This window comes from Rhinichthys klamathensis, unplaced genomic scaffold, assembly GCF_029890125.1.
Source record: "Rhinichthys klamathensis goyatoka isolate OS25496 unplaced genomic scaffold, OSU_Roscu_1.1 h1tg000132l_1, whole genome shotgun sequence".
In the NCBI taxonomy this organism is placed as follows: domain Eukaryota; kingdom Metazoa; phylum Chordata; class Actinopteri; order Cypriniformes; family Leuciscidae; genus Rhinichthys; species Rhinichthys klamathensis.
In genome coordinates, this window is record NW_026606667.1 from 1,972,501 (window position 1) to 1,997,500 (window position 25,000).

The following is a 25,000-nucleotide window of genomic DNA, read 5'->3' on the forward strand; positions in this document are numbered from 1 at the left end:
TACTAAATGAGGCGAGGGTGTCGAGTTACATTCAAGATATTTTAAGCAATGAACTTTTTTTTTTCAAGTAAAAAACATTTAAATATGTACAGATGAGTTTTAAGGTATAAAATTATTGACTACATTGGGACTTTAACAAACTAATAAAGTTCAATTGATGCATATTTGTCAGCCATGCATAAATTACATGTTATTTCTGTAATAGCACTTTTACACAATAACCTTTTTATATTTATAGTTTCTCAGGAGCTGATTACCCTCCCACCAATCCGAACTATATGCTAATTGCCAATTGTGTTTGACGATGGTGGTCCTGACAGAAGCTCATTTGATTGAACTAATTTGTATAATTTGAGTTGGCTCTACTCAAACCAATGAATTATCTTGAGCGTTAGGGTTTACAGTGGACTCACTCGTAGAAGGCCGTGGCTCGCTGAAGCGTGTCTCTGACATCGGACGGAAGATCTCCGGGATCTTGAGCGCAGCCCCACAGACGCTGCTTTCCTTTGGCATGAAACACGTTCCCGATGTTATACAGAGCCCTGGCCTCGCCGATCTGCAGCAACACATTCAGAACAGCAGCTTTCACGTCAACAGACCAGAATCAAACCTTTCTGACTCTGAAACCTCAGAAAAAAACATTCCCATATATATAGAGCTTTAGGGTTCTTGAGTCCATTTTAAAATAGACTTTTTGCCAAAAAGGTTCTACATAAGCAGAAATGTCTTAGAAAATCCAGCTTTTAATGTTGTTTATGTGTCTATGTGGTGTTATTAATACGCTTTAAAGGGATAGTTCGGCCAAAAATGATATTTAACACATGCATTACTCACCCTCAAGCCGTTCGAGATGCATATGTCAATCTTGTTTCAGACGAACACATTTTCAGTTATTTTAGAAAATGTCTTAGACCCTTCAGTGGATATAATGTGAAGCAATGGGGTCCACCTCCTTCAAGTCCCAAAATGTGCATACATCCTCGCGCGTCGTCGATCGTTGCCGGAAGTCAGATGTTTTCATTTATAAAGTTTTAAATATGTATATTTTTACGACAAAACCGCACGGATTACCCTCAGAAGGCCTTCGTTTATCCCCCTGGAGCCGGATGGATTACTTTTGTGAAGGATGTATGCACATTTTGGGACTTGAAGGAGGTGGACCCCATTGCTTCACATTATATCCACTGAAGGCTCTAAGACATTTTCTAAAATAACTGAAAATGTGTTCGTCTGAAACAAGATTGACATATGCATCTCGAACGGCTTGAGGGTGAGTAATGCATGTGTTAAATATCATTTTTGGCCGAATTATCCCTTTAAGACACACCATGTGTAAGTTCATAAGTCGACAGCATTGCTGAGTATTTTCTCGTTAAAACTGCAGTGAACCAAAGACAGTCTCAAAAACACGGTTTGAAATCGCTGGTGTTTCTGACGTCACAAACGACCTTGTAACCAATCAGATCAACGTGTGATCGTCAACCAGTGGATCTCTGAGCTGAGTGAGTGAGTGGAGGCGGGGCTCATTTTTATATTCATAGAGCCGCGCATACTAAATGAGGCGAGGGTGTCGAGTTACATTCAAGATATTTTAATGCAGGAAAAAACATTTAAAAACGTAATTTTGGTGATCAAAGATGAGTTTTAAAGGAGTCACAACCTAGTATTACCTTGGATACCCACGCTCTATTATAGTCTTTCAGGCCCTTCTAAAAAAGAAAAGTAGAAAAAAAATAAACACAGAGCTCCTCTGACCCTTATTTCTGAATGCATTATTGTCTCGCGAGATCTGATGCGATATTTTGGCTGTCGTGGACGGTCATTTTAATAATGCAAATGAGGGGCGCGTTGATTGGTGGCAGGAAGGAGGGGGCTTGACACCGCAGGTAACTTCAGCATATCATTCCAAAATGACATCATGGCGCAAGTTGTGAATGAGCCGCGACTAGTTTTGCTAATAATGTTTTGTGGTATATTGTTTTCATAATTACATTTAGCAAACAGTTTTAGGCACTGAGCATGGACTCATGTACCGTCACTACTGTAGTGTAAAACAAAGTGGAAAGATGTGGCTAGCATTCGTTGAGTCCATTCGAGGCCAACTTCGCCTGATATTGCCCCAAATTTGTAAAGGATTCCTGTGTAAAATGTTTAGCGCAGACACCTAACGTTGAGCCAGTTGATGGGGTTGTTGGAACAGCGTCATTAAAAATGAATTTCATCCACTGGTCCCTGGTAGTTTGGTCCGTTTTTGGTAGAGAAAACACATTTGAATGTTGATTCTGGCAGTCAACCACAGAGCAACTCACGTGTGCACTACATTTCTGCATTTTTCTTGACTGAATATGAGGGGGAGAGGGGCAGGGCGGGCTTCCTGCAGCATATGTCTGCGGTGTCCATATATGGAATATCCTCCCCCGACTTGACGTCAAGTCGGGGGAGAAATTAAAATCTCGTATTTGAGTGCGCGTGCACGTGGGCTGGTTTACGAACCCTGGGGTAAACAAACGCTTCACTTTTGAATATCGGCTTCCCGGCCAACGTATAATCGTTAGGCAATCATAACATACATTGATTCTCGTGGAAAAGTGAAAATTACAGGTTATGACTCCTTTAAGGGATACAATTATTGACTACAGAGAGACTTTAAATGATTGCACAATACTTTCATTTCTTGCTAGTGATAAAGTTAGTTTAGCTCTTTAACTCAAAACCAAATTAATTCATTGAAATTAAATCCATAAAGTGGTGGGAACATCTAAAAGCTTCTATATATGAAGTGCCTGACAGAACCTTTAAGGTTTCATATATAGAAGCTTTTCTTATAAGACTGTCGACACTTTAAAGTCGACATGAAATCAAAATTATGGAAGTAAAATAATCCCAAATGTTTTTGAAACAAAAAGCCTGTTGAATTGTACTACTTGAAAAAAATATGCATTGCATTAACCCTGCTTGTATTTTAATGCATTGTATTTTTAGGGCTTGTATTTTTATAGGCTGAAATTTAGCATGGTTGAATATTTAAGCTGTGAATATTTCAAATCAAATCATTTCAAACACATTTTCATTAGTAAAATTTCAATAATCCATATTCACCTTTCATATTTCATATCCCAAATATTCAAACTGATTAAAAATACAACCTATAATATTCAACAGGCGGTTTTCGGTCCATTTTATTTCGCTTTGCAAATTCGCTTCCACAAATTCAGTGGTTCAAATTCGACAGTAAATTCAACATTGACATCCAGGAGCTGCAGGAAAAGTAGTAGATTACCGAGCATAATCTCCATCTGCTGTTAGTCGACCACACCAGCAGGGGGTGCAAGCGCGTGTTGTTGACGAAGACCAGAGCAACAGTTAGTGCAAGCCATTCATTCATAAAAACTTATTTACAAAAATGTAAGTGTATTTGTGATTATTATGACGTCTGTTTTATGTGAAATTCAGTGTGTTCACGATTACTTTTCCTGTGTAGCCTACATGCATCTTTCTCTACCATGAACGATAATGTTATTCCCCCGATGCGGATGTACAGATCCAGTGTTACATTTGACATATTTCTCTTGGTTGTTTAGTTGCCTTAACCTTATATTGCAGCGATGTGCTGCATGCAGTACTAGGGTTTCCCTCAATACGTCAGGATTCCCCTGCTGGACATATAAAACGCTTAACGTAGCTTAATGGACATAAAAGACCAAACTCGCAGGCTAGCAGATGGACTCAGAATATGAATTTAACGCGCAAAGTTTAATGCTGAGCGTTTCCCAGTGATATACTGGCATAAATTTGGTTTGACATTGGACATTCGCACATTTAGGGACCGTCTCTAAAGTTACATACGAAATTGGTATACACGTTTCTAACTTAAATACCATTTGAAAAGAACGACTTACAGTCATAAAACCAACTGTAAAGTGTTCATGTAGGTGTCAGGCTCAGGCATAAGGCGCAATTTATTCAAATAGATTAAAAAGTTTGCTATTGAAGTTAGAAACGTTTAGGCCTATAGGACTTGTTACTTTAGAGACGGTCCCTAAATGTGCGAATGTCAACCCAATTTTACATTTAGTCTTTTAGCTGGCACTTTTATCCAAAGCGACTAGTTAAACTAACAATATAGAACAACAATATGAAAGTGCTACTTCCCAGTTTAATCTAATGCAGTACATGTACAATACATACTTTCCAAATAAGGTGCGAGTTTGGTCTTTTATATCACTGTAGTCCATTAAGCTACGTTAAGCGCTTTGTCCTGACGGAATTCGGGGAATCTTTGAGTATGATGATGTATTGAGGGAAACAGATTATAATCCCGTTCACTGTAGAAAAGGCTGATAACATAAGGCTACACAGGGAAAGTAACAATGAATGAAACATAAAAACAGCTTTTGTGCCTTTATCATCTTTTCCGCATATATACTGACCCAGATAATCGTCACAAAAAACATAATGCATGCTGAGTTTTTATGAATGAATGGCTTGCGCTAACTGTTGCTCTGGTCTTCGTCAACAACACGCGCTTGCACCCCCTGCTGGTGTGGTCGACTAACAGCAGATGGAGATTATGCTCGGTAATCTACTGCTTTTCCTGCAGCTCCTGGATGTCAACGTTGAATTTACTGTCGAATTTGAACCACTGAATTTGTGGAAGCGAATTTGCAAAGCGAAATAAAATGGACCGAAAACCGCCTGTTGAATATTATAGGTTGTATTTTTAATCAGTTTGAATATTTGGGAAATGAAATATGAAAGGTGAATATGGATATTCATCCAAATATTCAACCATGCTAAATTTCAGCCTATAAAAATACAAGCCCTAAAAATACAATGCATTAAAATACAAGCAGGGTTAATGCAATGCATATTTTTTTCAAGTAGTACAATTCAACAGGCTTTTTGTTTCAAAAACATTTGGGATTATTTTACTTCCATACAAAATGTTCAGATTAACATTAAATTGGAAAAACGGCAGGCTAATGCTACATTATACCCTTGTGTGCTTAATTGTAGTGAATGCACACTTCAATTCTTAAAAGTGCATTTTAAACAAAAACTGTACTTTCAGATAATATAATATTAATGAAATAAAAGACCGCTTAAGTCTACTTAAAGAGAGTGCATTTACACGACTTCACCATGAAATCACAATTGACAATTCTTGTTTTTAAAGGGAATATTGCAGTGTTTATCAGAAATGATTTATCGGTGCACATTTGTCACGGGACGTGGTGGAGGACACACGAGGAAGACGACCAGGAACAGGAGAACAGGAATTTATTTAAAAAAAACTTAGGAGTCACAACTCACGTCTTAATACAAACGATAACGGACCAGGAATGAGGGAGAACACAGGGTTTAAATACACAGGGAACAGATTAGGGAAACAAGGCACAGCTGGGGCAAATTAACTAAACACAGGTGAAGAAACTGAACACAAACGAGGAGCGGGAAACCTGGGACACTGGACTGAACCAAAAACACTAAACAGTGGGAAACACAGGACATACATGTAACAGAACGCCCCCTCCGGAAAAGGCGCGTCCTCGCGCCGTAATACATCAAAAGGGGTGGGGGGGTGGGCGCCCTGGAGGCTGACGAGGGCGTGGACTATCTGGAGTAGGAAGCCTCCAGGGTGGAGCAGGCTGTGCAGGCGGCCAGGGTGGAGCGAGCCCATCGGGCGGCCATGGCGGAGAGGACCTCTCGGGCGGCCACGGCGGTGAAGACCCCTCGGGAGGCCACGGCAGTGAAGACCCCTCGGGAAGCCACGGCAGTGAAGACCCCTCGGGAAGCCACGGCGGTGAAGACCCCTCGGGAGGCCACGGCAGTGAAGACCCCTCGGGCGGCCACGGCGGTGAAGACCCCTCGGGAGGCCACGGCAGTGAAGACCCCTCGGGAAGCCACGGCGGTGAAGACCCCTCGGGCGGCCACGGCGGTGAAGACCCCTCGGGAGGCCACAGCAGTGAAGACCCCTCGGGCGGCCACGGCGGTGAAGACCCCTCGGGAGGCCACGGCAGTGAAGACCCCTCGGGCGGCCACGGCGGTGAAGACCCCTCGGGAGGCCACGGCAGTGAAGACCCCTCGGGAAGCCACGGCGGTGAAGACCCCTCGGGCGGCCACGGCGGTGAAGACCCCTCGGGCGGCCACGGCGGTGAAGACCCCTCGGGAGGCCACGGCAGTGAAGACCCCTCGGGAGGCCATGGCGGAGACGCCCCTTCGGGTGGCCATGGCGGAGGCCTATAGCCCCCCCAAAAAAATTCTTGGGGAGAGTGACAGGCTCTGGGACAGACAGGACGTGAACAGTCTCTGGCTGGGCAGACGGGACGTGAACAGTCTCTGGCTGGCCCGGCGTGACGTGAAACTCTGGCTCGGCAGGCGTGACGTGAAGGTCTGGCTCGGCAGGCGTGACGTGAAGAGAGGGCTCTGGAGTGGACAGGACCAGTGACGAAGGCAGTTCTGTACTGGACTGGACCAATGGCGAAGAGAGCTTTGAGCTGGACAGGTCCAGCAGCGAAGAGGGCTCTGAGCTGGGCAGGTCCAGCGGCGAAGACGGCTCTGGGCTGGACAGGACCAGCGGCGTAGAGGGCTTTGAGCTGGGCAGGACCAGCGGCGAAGAGGGCTCTGGGCTGGACAGGACCAGCGGCGAAGAGGGCTCTGGGCTGGACAGGACCAGCGGCCTAGAGGGCTTTGAGCTGGGCAGGACCAGCGGCGAAGAGGGCTCTGGGCTGGACAGGACCAGCGGCGAAGAGGGCTCTGGGCTGGACAGGACCAGCGGCGAAGAGGGCTTTGAGCTGGGCAGGTCCAGCGGCGAAGACGGCTCTGGGCTGGACAGGACCAGCGGCGAAGAGGGCTCTGAGCTGGGCAGGACCAGCGGCGTAGAGGGCTTTGAGCTGGGCAGGACCAGCGGCGTAGAGGGCTTTGAGCTGGGCAGGACCAGTGGCGAAGAGGGCTCTGAGCTGGGCAGGACCAGCGGCGAAGAGGGCTCTGGGCTGGACAGGACCAGCGGCGAAGAGGGCTCTGGGCTGGACAGGACCAGCGGCGAAGAGGGCTCTGGGCTGGACAGGACCAACGGCGAAGAGGGCTCTGAGCTGGGCAGGACCAGCGGCGTAGAGGGCTTTGAGCTGGGCAGGACCAGCGGCGTAGAGGGCTTTGAGCTGGGCAGGACCAGTGGCGAAGAGGGCTCTGAGCTGGGCAGGACCAGCGGCGAAGAGGGCTCTGGGCTGGACAGGACCAGCGGCGAAGAGGGCTCTGGGCTGGACAGGACCAGCGGCGAAGAGGGCTCTGGGCTGGACAGGACCAACGGCGAAGAGGGCTCTGAGCTGGACAGGACCAGCGGCGAAGAGGGCTCTGGGCTGGACAGGACCAGCGGCGAAGAGGGCTTTGAGCTGGGCAGGACCAGCGGCGTAGAGGGCTTTGAGCTGGGCAGGACCAGCGGCGAAGAGGGCTCTGGGCTGGACAGGACCAGCGGCGAAGAGGGCTCTGGGCTGGACAGGACCAGCGGCGAAGAGGGCTCTGGGCTGGACAGGACCAGCGGCGAAGAGGGCTTTGAGCTGGGCAGGACCAGCGGCGTAGAGGGCTTTGAGCTGGACAGGACCAGCGGCGAAGAGGGCTCTGGGCTGGACAGGACCAGCGGCGAAGAGGGCTCTGGGCTGGACAGGACCAGCGGCGAAGAGGGCTCTGGGCTGGACAGGACCAGCGGCGAAGAGGGCTCTGAGCTGGGCAGGACCAGCGGCGTAGAGGGCTTTGAGCTGGGCAGGACCAGCGGCGAAGAGGGCTCTGGGCTGGACAGGACCAGCGGCGAAGAGGGCTCTGGGCTGGACAGGACCAGCGGCGAAGAGGGCTTTGAGCTGGGCAGGTCCAGCGGCGAAGACGGCTCTGGGCTGGACAGGACCAGCGGCGAAGAGGGCTCTGAGCTGGGCAGGACCAGCGGCGTAGAGGGCTTTGAGCTGGGCAGGACCAGCGGCGTAGAGGGCTTTGAGCTGGGCAGGACCAGTGGCGAAGAGGGCTCTGAGCTGGGCAGGACCAGCGGCGAAGAGGGCTCTGGGCTGGACAGGACCAGCGGCGAAGAGGGCTCTGGGCTGGACAGGACCAGCGGCGAAGAGGGCTCTGGGCTGGACAGGACCAACGGCGAAGAGGGCTCTGAGCTGGACAGGACCAGCGGCGAAGAGGGCTCTGGGCTGGACAGGACCAGCGGCGAAGAGGGCTTTGAGCTGGGCAGGACCAGCGGCGTAGAGGGCTTTGAGCTGGGCAGGACCAGCGGCGAAGAGGGCTCTGGGCTGGACAGGACCAGCGGCGAAGAGGGCTCTGGGCTGGACAGGACCAGCGGCGAAGAGGGCTCTGGGCTGGACAGGACCAGCGGCGAAGAGGGCTTTGAGCTGGGCAGGACCAGCGGCGTAGAGGGCTTTGAGCTGGACAGGACCAGCGGCGAAGAGGGCTCTGGGCTGGACAGGACCAGCGGCGAAGAGGGCTCTGGGCTGGACAGGACCAGCGGCGAAGAGGGCTCTGGGCTGGACAGGACCAGCGGCGAAGAGGGCTCTGAGCTGGGCAGGACCAGCGGCGTAGAGGGCTTTGAGCTGGGCAGGACCAGCGGCGTAGAGGGCTTTGAGCTGGGCAGGACCAGTGGCGAAGAGGGCTCTGAGCTGGACAGGACCAGCGGCGAAGAGGGCTTTGAGCTGGGCAGGACCAGTGGCGAAGAGGGCTCTGAGCTGGGCAGGACCAGCGGCGAAGAGGGCTCTGAGCTGGGCAGGACCAGCGGCATAGAGGGCTTTGAGCTGGGCAGGACCAGCGGCGAAGAGGGCTCTGGGCTGGACAGGACCAGCGGCGAAGAGGGCTCTGAGCTGGGCAGGACCAGCGGCGAAGAGGGCTCTGAGCTGGGCAGGACCAGCGGCGTAGAGGGCTTTGAGCTGGGCAGGACCAGCGGCGAAGAGGGCTCTGAGCTGGGCAGGACCAGCGGCGACGAGGGCTCTGGGCTGGACAGGACCAGCGGCGAAGAGGGCTTTGAGCTGGGCAGGACCAGCGGCGAAGAGGGCTCTGAGCTGGGCAGGACCAGCGGCGAAGAGGGCTCTGAGCTGGGCAGGACCAGTGGCGTAGAGGGCTTTGAGCTGGGCAGGACCAGCGGCGAAGAGGGCTCTGGGCTGGACAGGACCAGCGGCGAAGAGGGCTCTGGGCTGGACAGGACCAGCGGCGAAGAGGGCTTTGAGCTGGGCAGGACCAGCGGCGAAGAGGGCTCTGGGCTGGGCAGGACCAGCGGCGTAGAGGGCTTTGAGCTGGGCAGGACCAGCGGCGAAGAGGGCTCTGAGCTGGGCAGGACCAGCGGCGAAGAGGGCTCTGAGCTGGGCAGGACCAGCGGCGTAGAGGGCTTTGAGCTGGGCAGGACCAGCGGCGAAGAGGGCTCTGAGCAGGACAGGACCGGCGGCGAAGAGGACTTTGAGCTGGGCAGGACCAGCGGCGAAGAGGGCTCTGGCTGGACGTGGCTGACGTGAAGCTCTGGCTGGACGATCTCGGCAGGACGAGACCCCGGCTGGGCGCGCTTCTTGGCAGTTCGTGTGGCCTTTAATGGAGGATCTGCCTGGCTGGACACCAGCCTTTGCCGTCCATAGACAGACCTGATGGCAGGCTCGGCAGGACAAGACTCAGGCTCAGGCTCGGCAGGGCCCACTGTGAGCGGCGAATCACAGGACACCAATAACCACTCAACATATTCGGTAAAGTACCACCGAGGGCCCTCCCCGGACAGCTGCTCTCTGGTGGCGGTGTTCAGGCTGGCATGCAGGAAGCTGCAGAGGCAGTTGTCCGGGAAGGTAGTAGCTGGTACTAGGTTGAGGAACTCCTCCAAATGTTCTTCTAGGGAGCGGTCCTTCTGCTCGAGGCACAGCAGTTCAACTGCTGCAAAGTGGTCCATCTCTTTTCCTCTTTTTGGGTCCGTTATTCTGTCACGGGACGTGGTGGAGGACACACGAGGAAGACGACCAGGAACAGGAGAACAGGAATTTATTTTAACAAAACTTAGGAGTCACAACTCACGTCTTAATACAAACGATAACAGACCAGGAATGAGGGAGAACACAGGGTTTAAATATACAGGGAACAGATTAGGGAAAAAGAGGGTAGAAAAGATTGGAAGGGTAGAGATAATTGAGGGGGAGGGGTGGAGAGGGGGTAAAAGGGAAAGCACGTGGTTTACAATACATTAACTGTTGAATTTGTAAAAAAATTATGAGGGGATTCCAGGTTTCTTTAAAGGCAGATATATTGTTCTTTTTATGAGCTATAATTTCTTCTGTCAAAATAAAGTCGGTAATTAAATTAATCCAGTGGGTGAAATGGCAAGATGATTTCGATTTCCAGTTTTGAAAGATTATTTTTTTAGCGACTGCTAGAGAAACAAGGACTGGGGTTTTGTATTTGGAAGGGATAGAGCTATCTGAAGTATCTCCTAGGAGACAGAGTGCAGCCGATAGTGGGAGTCTGCAGTCCAGGATCGAGGATAGTGTATTAGTTAATGTGGTCCAGAGAGAGTAAACAGGCTGGCAAAGCCAGGTGGTGTGAAAATAGGTGTCTGTGTCCATGTCAAATTAAAAGATTTGCTTTAAAGTATATTTTAACTCATGGTTTGTGTTGATTAACATGCTAAAGCACATTGATTTTTAATTTTAACTGTAGTGTATTATTTAATATTACATTTAAAATTAATAATTGCAACTTCATTACAAATGTATTTAAATGCATGACATACAAGTTTCAATAGAAATGTCGTTAAAGTATATTCAGTTTGTGCTTGTTAGTACATTTAGCAGGTCACTTTAAAGCAAAGACGAATAGAAGTTATAATGAAATGACACATAAAGATGTGCTGAAGTCCTTCTGAAGGCGTTTCAAAAATCACTCCACAGTTCAGTTTTGGTCGAAAGCAACTACAGTATAAAACTCTGTATATCTGCAGGTTGTTTGTTTTTATCAATTCCATCAATGTGCATAAGGGCTGTCAAAATGGCTGAAAAGCTAAAATCGAATTTCCTTCTTAAATATTAGCAAAATTTGAATTATATTTGAATTCTAAATGCAATACTTTTGAAGTGTAAAAAGTGCTGTGTTGTCTCCTGTGTCCACAAGAGGGCGCAAGCGAGCACAACAAGCAAATATAAACCAATTCAAGCATCGCATCTTTTGTTGAAATGAAACGACATTCACTTTTTAAACTGCATTAACTTTTGAAACAATTGTTCTTTAATAAAATTGAATTTCCTTAATGTGCTTGCAAGTAAAATTAGGTTACAATAGTGTGTTAAACTGTGTTCGTGCATCAGTAACCTGAGAAACACACTTACACAAACACAGCGTAATGAACTACATGAACACACAACAGCAAACTGGCCTTCAGAAACACTCACTTCTACTCTCTACATCTACATATAGTTCATCAAAAACACCAGACGCTCTTGATCTGAGCGAGTGCTGAGCGCTTTCTGTTGACAGTGTTTCCAGCTGATGAACACACACACACACACACACACACACACTCAGCTCTGACCAATGTGCAGGTTTGGTCAAGTGTGTCCTTGCACCATTTTTTCGTCAGGGTTTTCGTCAGCAGGACTTTTCCCGCCATTTTTCACATTAACAACGCAGCCACCGCACTGTGTACTGGATAAGCTAACAAAAACGGTAACACTTTACAATAAGGTTTATTAGTTAACATGAACTAAGAATGAACAATACGGTACTTCTACAGCATTTATTAATATTAGTTAATATTAGTTTCAACATTTACTAATACGTTATTAAAATCAAAGGTTGTATTGGTTAACATTAGTTAATGCACTGTGAACTAACATGAACAAACAATGAACTGCTGGATTTTTATGAACTAACATTAACAAAGATTAATAAATACTGTAACAAATGAATTGCCCATTGTTAGTTAATACATTAACTAATGTTAACTAATGAACCTTATTGTAAAGTGTTAGCACTAAAACAAACCGCGTCAGTTACGTCATCATCATGTCTCGCGCCTCTTGACACACCAAAAATGCGAATGCACTGTTTTTGCATTCGAATGTCTTTTTTTTTATTCGACGAATATTCGAAATTCGGTACACACCAAGCCGACGGTCGGCCGTTTTTTTGCGTCGACCGACTGAAGTCTTCTCAGTGTGTTCCGCACCGTCGGCTGAAATCGGTCCTGAAATTGGCTTTTTTTCGGCGGTGAAAGAGGGAACTCTGATTGGCTGTTCAGCTTAGTGAACGAGTCGAGAAAACAGCGAGAAAAGAAGTCAAAACGGTACAGATAGAAGGCTGTTCTTATGTTACGCCATCTTACCGGAGTGTTCCTTGGCGAATATTTCAATATTAACATGAGCAGAGAGGAATAAAGAAAGTGTTTAGCAGGATTGATATTCAAAACGGTAAGAACGCACTGCTTTGTTTATGGTGTGTGTATCTGCAGCTTCGGAATGACAAATATAGACGAATATATCTGCAGAAATAGACAGTCGTCTCATTTACACGCCGGCGCCGAACGCGCATTTTCTCACCTTGTCTCCTTGTTCTTGAGAAATATCCAGGTGTCTCTGACAGCACACGGCTGCTTCGTCATACTGACCCAAAACCTTCAGAGTGTTTCCCAGATTCCCACTGGCTTTCCCTTCTCCGATCCGATCCCCGATCGTCCTAGATTAAAATGCAACTCGGTTTATTTTCAATGCCGCATGAAGCTGAAAGGTTAGTTTGACTCTATCAGTTGTTGGTCCTCACCGAGCGAGTGTGAGGTCGTGCCGATGGTACTCCAGCGCTTTGCCGTACTCCTTCAGGTAGAAGTATCCGTTTCCCAGCTGACTATAGATGGCACTGAGGGTCTTCAGATCTTCGGTTCCCACCTGAACAGCAGCTTCGAAGAATGCTGTGCCGCCTTTAAAATCTCCCGCTTTACACAGTCTCTCCCCCTCCAGCGCCAGCTCCAGACAAGAGGCTTCCATCCTGGAAAACACAGGGAACATCACGGTCTGTGTTACATTTGAGTGTTACATTCGGTGTTACATTCGGTGTTACATTTGAGTGTTACATTTGAGTGTTACATTTGAGTGTTACATTCGGTGTTACATTTGAGTGTTACATTTGAGTGTTACATTCGGTGTTACATTTGAGTGTTACATTCGGTGTTACATTTGAGTGTTACATTCGGTGTTACATTTGAGTGTTACATTCGGTGTTACATTTGAGTGTTACATTCGGTGTTACATTTGAGTTTTACATTCGGTGTTACATTTGAGTTTTACATTCGGTGTTACATTTGAGTGTTACATTCGGTGTTACATTTGAGTGTTACATTCGGTGTTACATTTGAGTGTTACATTCGGTGTTACATTTGAGTGTTACATTTGAGTGTTACATTCGGTGTTACATTTGAGTGTTACATTCGGTGTTACATTTGAGTGTTACATTTGAGTTTTACATTTGAGTTTTACATTTGAGTGTTACATTCGGTGTTACATTTGAGTGTTACATTCGGTGTTACATTTGAGTGTTACATTCGGTGTTACATTTGAGTGTTACATTCGGTGTTACATTTGAGTTTTACATTCGGTGTTACATTTGAGTTTTACATTCGGTGTTACATTTGAGTGTTACATTCGGTGTTACATTTGAGTGTTACATTCGGTGTTACATTTGAGTGTTACATTTGAGTTTTACATTCGGTGTTACATTTGAGTGTTACATTCGGTGTTACATTTGAGTGTTACATTTGAGTTTTACATTCGGTGTTACATTTGAGTGTTACATTCGGTGTTACATTTGAGTGTTACATTTGAGTGTTACATTTGAGTGTTACATTTGAGTGTTACATTCGGTGTTACATTTGAGTGTTACATTCGGTGTTACATTTGAGTGTTACATTCGGTGTTACATTTGAGTTTTACATTCGGTGTTACATTTGAGTGTTACATTCGGTGTTACATTTGAGTGTTACATTCGGTGTTACATTTGAGTGTTACATTTGAGTGTTACATTACACACTGGTGCTGGTTGAGGAGAGAACCCCTGATATGATTGTAAAGCGCTTTGGGTGTACAGTAGTACATATGAAAGCGCTATATAAATGCCTCATTCATTCATTCATTCATTCATACATTTGAGTGTTGTATTCTGTTTAACATTCTGTGTTACATTTGAGTGTTACATTTGAGTAGGGGTGTATCAATATACAATATATCGCAATACAAAAATGCAACAATATGTATCGTGTATTTCACCCAAAATAAAAATTACAGTGTGAGAAAACACAAGGAACATTCCATTCGAGTGTTACATTTGAGTGTTCTCTGAACGTTCTGAAACAAGTAGCAACATTTAAAAGCGTTAGAGGAACATTGGACTGCGGGTTCAGTGAGTTCTGGCTGTACGAGTGAGGAAAGAATTCAAGTCATTTGAAGGATGTTGCTGTTGAATGCATTTTGTGCTAAAGTAATGATAAAAGATCCAGAGTTTAACACACATAGACTGCAGTCGTGATCACTGTGTGAAGAGTCTTTAAAAAGTGATAAATTAATTAAAGTATTGAGAAATGTGTCCTAGAGATTGTAAAAAAAAAACTGTAATATGTACAATATGCAATATAATATACACTGCTGTTCAAAGGTTTGGAATCGGTAAGATCTCTTCTGCTCACCAAGGCTGCACTTATTTGATTTAAAAAAAAAAAAAAAAAAAAAAAAAAAACAGTAATAATGTTAAATATTTTAAGAATTTAAAACAGCTGTTTTCTATGTGAACATATTTTAAAATGCAATTTATTCCTGTGATCAAAGCTGAATTTTCAGCATCATTACTCCAGTCTTCAGTGTCACATGATCCTTCAGAAATCACTCTAATATGAGGATCTGATGCTCAAGAAACATTTATGGTTATTATTAATGTTGAAAACAGTTCATGTGTTTTAATGATGAAATAGCAACATTTTTGGACAGTCTGTTTCGCAGTCACATTTTGATTGGCACATCTTACACTGTGCCACGAAGAACTCAGCTAGGCTAAAGGTATAATGAGATATTTTTGTTATGATATTCAGATTATTTCACTGTTTGGTTATTGTTTGTCTCCGGATGCAGTTCAGACTATTATACGGCTTAATACGGTGTAATTTATCGACTATAATCGACTATTTACATCTGGTGGTCTAAAAGGTTTTTATTTCATGGATATCGATGAGTGGAATTTTCTAAATTTGTTTGTTTTCCTCTTTGTTTGATCGGTTATGTATTTTCTCACACTATATAAGTTTCAAGGCTCGGAGTGTTTGCATTGTTTCGGTCAGTCTTGCATTCTCATCACAGTTCAACATAAAACATTTCCATCACGCTCTCGGAGCTTCGTTGGTCTGAAAGTAATTATATCCAACCATGCTTTGACAAGAGCTTCTTTTCCATTAATGTCTGAAACGCTCATGGTTTTGGCTCGGCTGCTGTAGACCGAGAGGTTTATTCAGTTCTGCGGTCGGGAGAGAATGTTGGCCTGAGAAGTAGATGGACCCGATCCACCTCTGCTTTGTTTTATACTGGGAGACGTTTCTTTCCTCTCCGAAGCAAGAAAAACCACAAGATTTTGACTTGTTTCTGAAACGATATGAGTGGTTTCTAGGTGGTTTCTGGCTGTCTGGCATGAACAGATTCCTGCACCCTCACATCTGAGATTAGCACATTCATTTCACCAAGTCAAAACCGTGGCATTAATATTTCACATCTCAGACCCTAAATATGAGCATCAGTAATAGATGAGTCAAGTCACCTTTATTTCTATAGCACAAAGTGTCTAAAACAGAACAGTGCTAATGTTGTACAATAAAATTCATCGATTATTATAATCAACAAATTAAATTTCAGCTGTAAAGCAGATCTACAGACGACAATAGTGTCGTGATTCAGACCAATTTATGATTCAAATCGGTTCAATAACAGTGATAATGTTGCAGAGTTAGTGTCATTATTCAGCTCAATTCTGTTCTCTACCATTGTATATTAATATTAGCATATTAATTGACTTTTAAACCCCACTAAAGGTGATATCAACACAGTGATGCATGACAGAGCAAATAATATATTATAATATACCGTAAATCTATATTGAGTCTGAACTGAACTGGATTATAATAAGAACCATCTGTAAACCCAGCTAAAAATATCTGTTCTACGTTCCTATTAAGTTATGAAAACATTATTAAATGTTTTGAAAAAGTTTTATTTCGTGGTTAAGGGAACATTCCATTTGATCATTCTTCAAACATTATGGAAACGCTACTTTTGAAAGTTCTCTGAACATTCCGAAACAAGTCGTTACATTTAAAGAATGTTCCATGAACATATAAATCATGTTTTTAGGGATGCACCGATATTAAACATTCAGCCAATACCGATAACCGATAAATCTTTATATTTGAAAGCCGATAACAGACATATTCAAATTTGTACATCATTTTTGAGAGCCTTGTTGCAAAAACAAAAGTCTAGCCAATAAAATCCATGTCCCAAGCACACAATAATAATAATGTTCTTATTATAATTTTTAGCCAAAATGACAGACTTGCGCTGCACGTTGCATTGAACTGTATTTTCCTTTAAATCATATTCCAAGCTATTCAAAACCATCATGTTGAACAGTGCACATCTGAAGTGTCTCAGCTAATAATCCGAAGGATATAATCAATTATTTATCAGCTTTAATATATCAGCCAATTGTTCTTATCGGGCCGATATTGATAACATTATACAGGTGAAACTCGAAAAATTTGAATATCGTGCAAAAGTTCATTTATTTCAGTAATTCAACTTAAAAGGTGAAACTAATATATTATAAAGACTCATTACATGCAAAGTGAGATATTTCAAGCCTTTATTTGTTATAATTTTGATGATTATGGCTCAAAGCTTATGAAAACCCTAAATTCAATATTAGAATATTGTGAAAAGGTTTTCATAAGCTGCAAGCCATCAAAATTATAACAAATAAAGGCTTGAAATATCTCACTTTGCATGTAATGAGTCTATATAATATATTAGTTTCACCTTTTAAGTTGAATTACTGAAATAAATGAACTTTTGCACGATATTCTAACACCTGTAAATGAACATATATCGGCCGATACCGATATATCGTGCATCCTAAATGTTTCTGTTGTAACGTTTTGAGACCAGATAACTTTGAACAAATGTTCTCTTAACGTAACTCAGGTTTGCTCATCACTGGCTGAGACGGTTAGCTCGGTGTACCTGCACTTTGGTTTGGTGCGTGTCTTCTCAACATACACCCCGAGCTCCAGGTTCAGGGGTCTCAGCGTGACCTGAGGTCTGGGACCCCGGTGAACCAGCCGACACATGGCCATCTGAGCCCCGCTCAGAGCAAACGCTTCCAGCGACATGATCCACAGTTCACAACACTCACCGTCCAGACAAAACACCTGACAGTCACAATGATGGAGGTTCTGCAAGAGTCCAACCGGACTGGTCACATTCAATGCGTTTCAATATTTTGCCGTAACCAGAGCATCATCTTTCAAATGAAATCTCATGTTAATAACCAAAACAAGCTGATAGATCTCAGGTTAGGATCTGTTGAGGAACACAAACGCTGGACTAGCTTCTCTGAAATCCCGCTTTTAGGCATAAAACAACTGGTAGACCTTTCCTTCTCAACTCCACATATCCATTAGGATCAGAGAAACGCATCCGGCATGAACACACGGAGACTGAAACACTGACCGGCACTAATTCTCCTGAAGGACACAGCCAGATAATCCTGTCCCTGCTGACACAATGAACTAAGACCTCTAGTCACTGCACAGAGACAAAGATATAGTGTGACTCATATCATTTTAAAGGCTTGATATTGGAAATGAGTATGCACGTGTTTCCTGAGACAATTAGATTCTCTCACACTATATGAAAAAAATAAAACACACTAAATGCGACTAATTTAAAGTCCCCCTGTGGTGAAAATCCAGCTTTTAATGTTGTTTATGTGTCTATGTGGTGTTTTTAATACGCTTTAAGACACACCATGTGTAAGTTCATAAGTCGACAGCATTGCTGAGTATTTCCTCCTTAAAACTGCAGTGAACCAAAGACAGTCTCAAAAACACGGTTTGAAATCGCTGGTGTTTCTGACGTCACAAACGACCTTGTAACCAATCAGATCAACGTGTGATCGTCAACCAGTGGATCTCTGAGCTGAGTGAGTGAGCAGAGGCGGGGCTTATTTGCATATTCACAGAGCCGCGAATACTAAATGAGGCGAGGGTGTCGAGTTACATTCAAGATATTTGGGGGGGGGGGATTAGACGTCATTTTGGAGAGTTTTAAGGGATAAAATTATTGACTACAGGGGGACTTTAACTAAATGTGACTAATTTGAAAGTTTTATTCTTGTTTTAGGTGAGTCGAACTGATCTGATGTTGATTATAGATGTCTATATCACAAAACCACCAGGATATCTCTAGTAGATGATAAAGAGGAAATGATGAATCATGTTTCTCTAGAGCTTTTGTGGCATGACTGTGGTTTACAAATGGCACAAAAGTTAAAAATCAAACATATATAAAACGATCAGTTCCAGTCCTCGAATCTGATTGGCCAAACAGGATTCGATCAGAACTGTTCGTATCACTCTCCTCGTAAGACTGTCGGATTCACCACTGACTCTTTCTGCACATTACATCAGTGAACCATTAGTGAGAGTCATTGAATCATTCACTCAAGGGATTTGTTCAAAAATACTGAGTCATTAATGTAACAAGCTGCACGAACGAGTCATTGAATCATTCACTCGACTGATTTGTTCAAAAACACTGATTCATGAAAGAACGAAACAAGCTGCACGAACGAGTCATTGAATCATTCACTCGACTGATTTGTTCAAAAACACGGATTCATGAAAGAACGAAACAAGCTGCACGAAAGAGTCATTGAATCATTCACTCGACTGATTTGTTCAAAAACACTGATTCCCTAAAGAACGAAACAAGCTGCACAAACGAGTCATTGAATCATTCACTCGACTGATTTGTTCAAAAACACGGATTCATAAAAGAACGAAACAAGCTGCACGAACGAGTCATTGAATCATTCATTCGACTGATTTGTTCAAAAACACTGATTCCCTAAAGAACGAAACAAGCTGCACGAACGAGTCATTGAATCATTCACTCGACTGATTTGTTCAAAAACACTGATTCCCTAAAGAACGAAACAAGCTGCACAAACGAGTCATTGATTCATTCACTCGACTGATTTGTTCAAAAACACGGATTCCCTACAGAACGAAACAAGCTGCACGAACGAGTCATTGAATCATTCACTCGACTGATTTGTTCAAAAACACGGATTCCCTACAGAACGAAACAAGCTGCACGAACAAGTCATTGAATCATTCACTCGACTGATTTGTTCAAAAACACTGATTCATGAAAGAACGAAACAAGCTGCACGAACGAGTCATTGAATCATTCACTCGACTGATTTGTTCAAAAACACTGATTCATTAAAGAACGAAACAAGCTACACGAACGAGTCATTGAATCATTCACTCGACTGATTTGTTCAAAAACACTGATTCATGAAAGAACGAAACAAGCTGCACGAACGAATCATTGAATCATTCACTCGACTGATTTGTTCAAAAACACGGATTCATGAAAGAACGAAACAAGCTGCACAAACGAGTCATTGAATCATTCACTCGACTGATTTGTTCAAAAACACGGATTCCCTAAAGAACGAAACAAGCTGCACGAACGAGTCATTGAATCATTCACTCGACTGATTTGTTAAAAAACACTGATTCCCTAAAGAACGAAACAAGCTTCACAAACGAGTCATTGATTCATTCACTCGACTGATTTGTTCAAAAACACGGATTCCCTAAAGAACGAAACAAGCTGCACGAACGAGTCATTGATTCATTCACTCGACTGATTTGTTCAAAAACACGGATTCATGAAAGAACGAAACAAGCTGCACAAACGAGTCATTGATTCATTCACTCGACTGATTTGTTCAAAAACACTGATTCCCTAAAGAATGAAACAAGCTGCACAAACGAGTCATTGAATCATTCACTCGACTGATTTGTTCAAAAACACTGATTCCCTAAAGAACGAAACAAGCTGCACAAACGAGTCATTGATTCATTCACTCGACTGATTTGTTCAAAAACACGGATTCATGAAAGAACGAAACAAGCTGCACGAACGAGTCATTGAATCATTCACTCGACTGATTTGTTCAAAAACACTGATTCATTAAAGAACGAAACAAGCTGCACGAACGAGTCATTGAATCATTCACTCGACTGATTTGTTCAAAAACACTGATTCATTAAAGAACGAAACAAGCTGCACGAACGAGTCATTGAATCATTCAGTCGACTGATTTGTTCAAAAACACTGATTCATTAAAGAACGAAACAAGCTGCACGAACGAGTCATTGAATCATTCACTCGACTGATTTGTTCAAAAACACTGATTCATTAAAGAACGAAACATGCTGCACGAACGAGTCATTGAATCATTCACTCGACTGATTTGTTCAAAAACACTGATTCCCTAAAGAACGAAACATGCTACACGAACGAGTCATTGAATCATTCACTCGACTGATTTGTTCAAAAACACTGATTCAATAAGGAATTAAACTAACTGCATAAACGAGTCATTTTACTCAACGGATTTGTTAAAAAATACTGAACATATAATATCTTGAAATGAACTCCTTGTTTATTGATCAGGCAAGTGTTGTGTGTGTGTGAACTGCAGGCTACAGGCAGCGGCGCTCTTGTCCGTGTCGTGTGTGTGTGTGATATTATCCTGCTCTATTAGCACCCGCAGGCTTTGAAGTCTTGCTATTATGTGTGTGTGTGTGTGTGTGTGTGTGTGGCACACACTGAGAGGCTTAGCAGGTCATCATGTGGTGCAGGAAGTGTGTGTCACAAAAAGGCCATCGTTTCCCCGACATGCACACGTTTGATCTCGGCAGTGTAAGTGTGTGTGAGACACCCGTCGTCTAGTGTGTCACAACTCTCGATTAAGTGAAAGGCCGAGATCCTGCATGAATGTTTAACGCTTCACAACGAGTGTCTTCGTCACACTCAGTATCAGATATTAATGCAGTGTTGAGACATTCAGCAGGGGGTTTAATGAATGTGAATTTGCTTGATTTCTTTGATTAATCACACACTGTCACACAGATGCTCTTTCTAATGGTCTCGAGGATTATTCGCCGGGTAATCCAGAACTACAGCGAATGAGATTAGGAACAACTAGGATTAAAGTGGAGCAATTAGTTATTAGCTGAGAGCTGAATGAAACCACACACACACACACACACACACACACACCAGCTGAATATGAGCTGTTGACTATCACGTTTAAACGCATTAGTTTGCAATTGCATTCTAGCAAATATTAATAAAAGAATGTGCAATTTTTCCAGAATGCATTGAATACCAGGACTATGTTCAGTGATCAAATGTAGCACTCTTATGGAAATATGATAATATATTGTAATTATTATTTAAATCAGACTACTTTTCAAATTGTATTTCATAAACCAACATCTTTATGGGGTTTCAAATCAAAATATGATTTTCTGTTACGGAACAGGGCATTGATTTCATGCAGGATTTAAATCATGTTTATCAGGCATTTTGGGACACAACAAATGAATAGGGAAAGAAATTATACATCAATATTCCTATGAAATAATAGATATTGTTATTAAAATGTTGCCCATTATTACTCCCACACTTCTTATTTTATTACATGTTGCCCCAAGAACACATTAATATGCAAATTAGATACAGTGTGTAGATACAATCTATTGAATGGGGAAATTAATTTATGGCCATTTTACCCACATTTTGCATAAAGTAAAATGGTATATCAAATTATTCCGTTATATCTTTCATAACGTAGTTGAGAATCATCTTTATACAAATGTTGCTTAGAAAACCCAAAATTTCTTTGATTTGTGAATGAGTAAAAAAACATTGCTTTTGATTTTTTCACGTAATTTTATTTATTTTATTAAACAACTGGGTCCTGGTGTCACTACACTGGACATAGCATAACATTATGAATAAAATATAAATTTTCAAAAAGTTTTTTTTTTTTTTACTATTTGTTCCTTATGCTCTAAACAATGTGATGACATGATAAATAATGAAATACTACATAAAAAGTAAATACTGGGTCTCAGGAGGGTATACAAAGAGCACAAGCGTGACAGGCGCGGACGAGTGTGTCGTTAAAAGAGCGTTTGTTGAGCTCAGTGTAACGAGGTCATGTGTCAGTGACATCATCAGAGCGTGTCACATGCTCATCAGCGGCTCGCTCGATAGGTTAATGGTTGCTCTCTGCACACTGTTTATTAACCCTGTTAAAAAGAGTCAAAGCCAAGGCTTCAAAACTCCAGTGCATGGCCAAGTAAAACACCCAACCAAAGTCGGACTGGGAAAGCCGACTGAAGAAAAGAAAAATAAATTCTGATTTACACTTCGAGTATCCAAGTTTGAGTCACATTTAGTGCGAAAAATTGGAAGGGTTTTAAACTGTGGGATATTTCTGGTCAAAAAGAAACATCTGCCTCGATCATCCAATCAAATGTTCATCTGTGTTTTACAATTCATGCATTGACTAAAAGCAATCTGTGTGTTGAGGAGTTTGATGAAGGGCGGCCGAACACCCAAACACCAGAAACTGCCGCAGTTTTTCCTTTATCAGCGGACAGAAATGCCTTCAGTCTGAGGATGACAATCACACGGGCAGAAATACAGTATTTACGTGCAATGAAGGTGCGAATTATGGGGAGTTTAATGTCTCTTTATGAATATGCATCTTAATATTTACTTGTATATGAGTAGGAGTGAGCGGGACACACACTAACGCAGGGCTCGCTGTAACACACACATGGTTTAAAACTTTCCACACGTCAGCATGATGAAACTTAGTGTGTTTAGTTGCCATATCAACACCATATAGAGGAAAACATTGAGACAAAATTAAAAAAATCTTTGGAAGATATTACTGGACATTTATTTATCCATAGCAAAATAAGTTCATTTTTCATCTCTGTTTTTTGTGTTTATTTAGAATAAGACAAATCTGATATTATTTTAATCTTATATCTGTTTTTTTAACAGTTGAGATCGTCCGGGGCATGTTGTCACACTGCGTTACAATGAACTATGATATTCTATTCTATACTTTTATGAATTCTATTGAGAAACCATGAGGAAAAATGTGAATAAAGACAGAGAGTTAATGTATAGTTGTTCAACTATGGTGTGTTTTGCTGTGTGTTTGTTATCAAACTCAAAAATTACATAATTTTTAATTATTAAAAAATGCCATTATTTCATTTGAAAAAGCTATTTGTATTTTATTGAGAAAATATTTTAGTTTTTCTTGTATATTTTTTGGATTAAATCAAATAACATGTTAATCTGTCGTATGGTCATGTTATAGTGTATGGGGCATGTTGTCACATTTCACTTTCATTATTTTGGGGTAAATCTAAGAAAAAGTAAACACTGTATTAATGCAACAAAAGCACATAACTGTACTAGACATGTGGGAAAAATAAAAGTAGGTTTACACAAACTGAGAAAGTAAAAAAAGAGTTAGGTTGTACATTTCTACAGCTCTGACTTATTTTAAAGTGTCGTTTGGCCGCTAATAAAATAGGTCGACGAAGTGCGCTAGATAACCTCACTCATTTATGAACATGGAAAACACTCTATCACGTCTGAAAATAACATCGCACACACACTAAACCTTCCTGAGAGTCGTACGAAAGCAAACGTCACTGAAAAAAATAACTTACTTGGTAAAATCACATTTTAAGTCAATTTTAATGCGACTAACCTGCTATTATCAACTTACTATTGAACTTAACATTCAACTGACACTTCACATTTAATTTATGTACTTTCACATATAGAACTAACCTCTACTTAACTTAAGTTTTGTTTTACAAAATAAACGGTTTTACTCCGACAATATAACACTGAATTAAACCACACTTTTAAAGTGTATGCTTTACTTAGAAACATCCAAGTTAATAATACAATAGATATAGATTCCATAGGCTACTGTATAATAGAAGTAACATAGACCTCAATACTTACACAATACACAATGACGTAACGTTTTTGAGTATTAATGTGTCATTTTGAGTAGAAAATGAATCCAGATGAATCCACAAAATGGCAAGTTTCCAACCCTAACAAACAAAAGCAGTGATAACACGGTGTAAATACAGCTGGAAAATTAATATTCATGCCCCAGTGCATGATGGGAACACCATTATTAGAAAAGTTGAGTAGATTTTATATCGCTTTAATTTCTACAAGCTTGAATTGAGTACTAATATAGGATTTTTGTTTATTGAATTCTTGCCTGAACTATGTAGAAATTACATTTGTTATTTTCTACTTCACCACAGAATCATTTTTATGAGTGGAATGTATTCGCTTCGAAACGAACGGGTTCGCGTGTTAAAGGTCCGTCTGTGGAGTTGTGCATCCGCTCACATTATGAATTGTGGATTATTATGCGCATCTTTCCTGTGATACTCGGACATCTGTAATTAATAAAGCATCAGAGAGAGAAGACACGACGTACACGATCACGATTAGTGTGTCTTATTCCTCAATCTAAAACTACATATCAATAATTACAACATCCCTGTCGACCGTGATATATCACTCATGACGTTTGCGGACCACCGACAGGAGCCGATCTCCGATCTCATCAATTCCACAAAAAAATAATCATAGGAATTAAAAATACAGTTTCCAAAAGTTTTTTTTTTTTTATGACATGAGAACCAGTAACTGTCCGACACTTATGCAAAGATCAGGGAAGAGGAGCAAACAGCACTGCTGAATATGCAAATCAGGTGAATATTGCTCTCCTGTGTCTAATCTATGACACAGGCCCCTAGTTTTGT

General features: G+C 42.5%; 1 protein-coding gene across 2 annotated transcripts in view; it reads right to left on the bottom strand.

Moving 5' to 3' along the window:
- gpsm1b (G protein signaling modulator 1b) overlaps positions 1-25,000 on the bottom strand; it is a 51,224-nt gene that overhangs the window by 23,794 nt on the left and 2,430 nt on the right. For both annotated transcript variants that reach the window (XM_056256743.1, XM_056256745.1), the window contains exons 2-4: positions 12,760-12,981; positions 12,540-12,675; positions 414-556 (exon numbers count right to left, since the gene is read on the bottom strand). In XM_056256743.1, the coding sequence (XP_056112718.1) occupies positions 414-556; positions 12,540-12,675; positions 12,760-12,981 (501 nt within the window). The remainder of the gene's footprint in view (positions 1-413; positions 557-12,539; positions 12,676-12,759; positions 12,982-25,000) is intronic.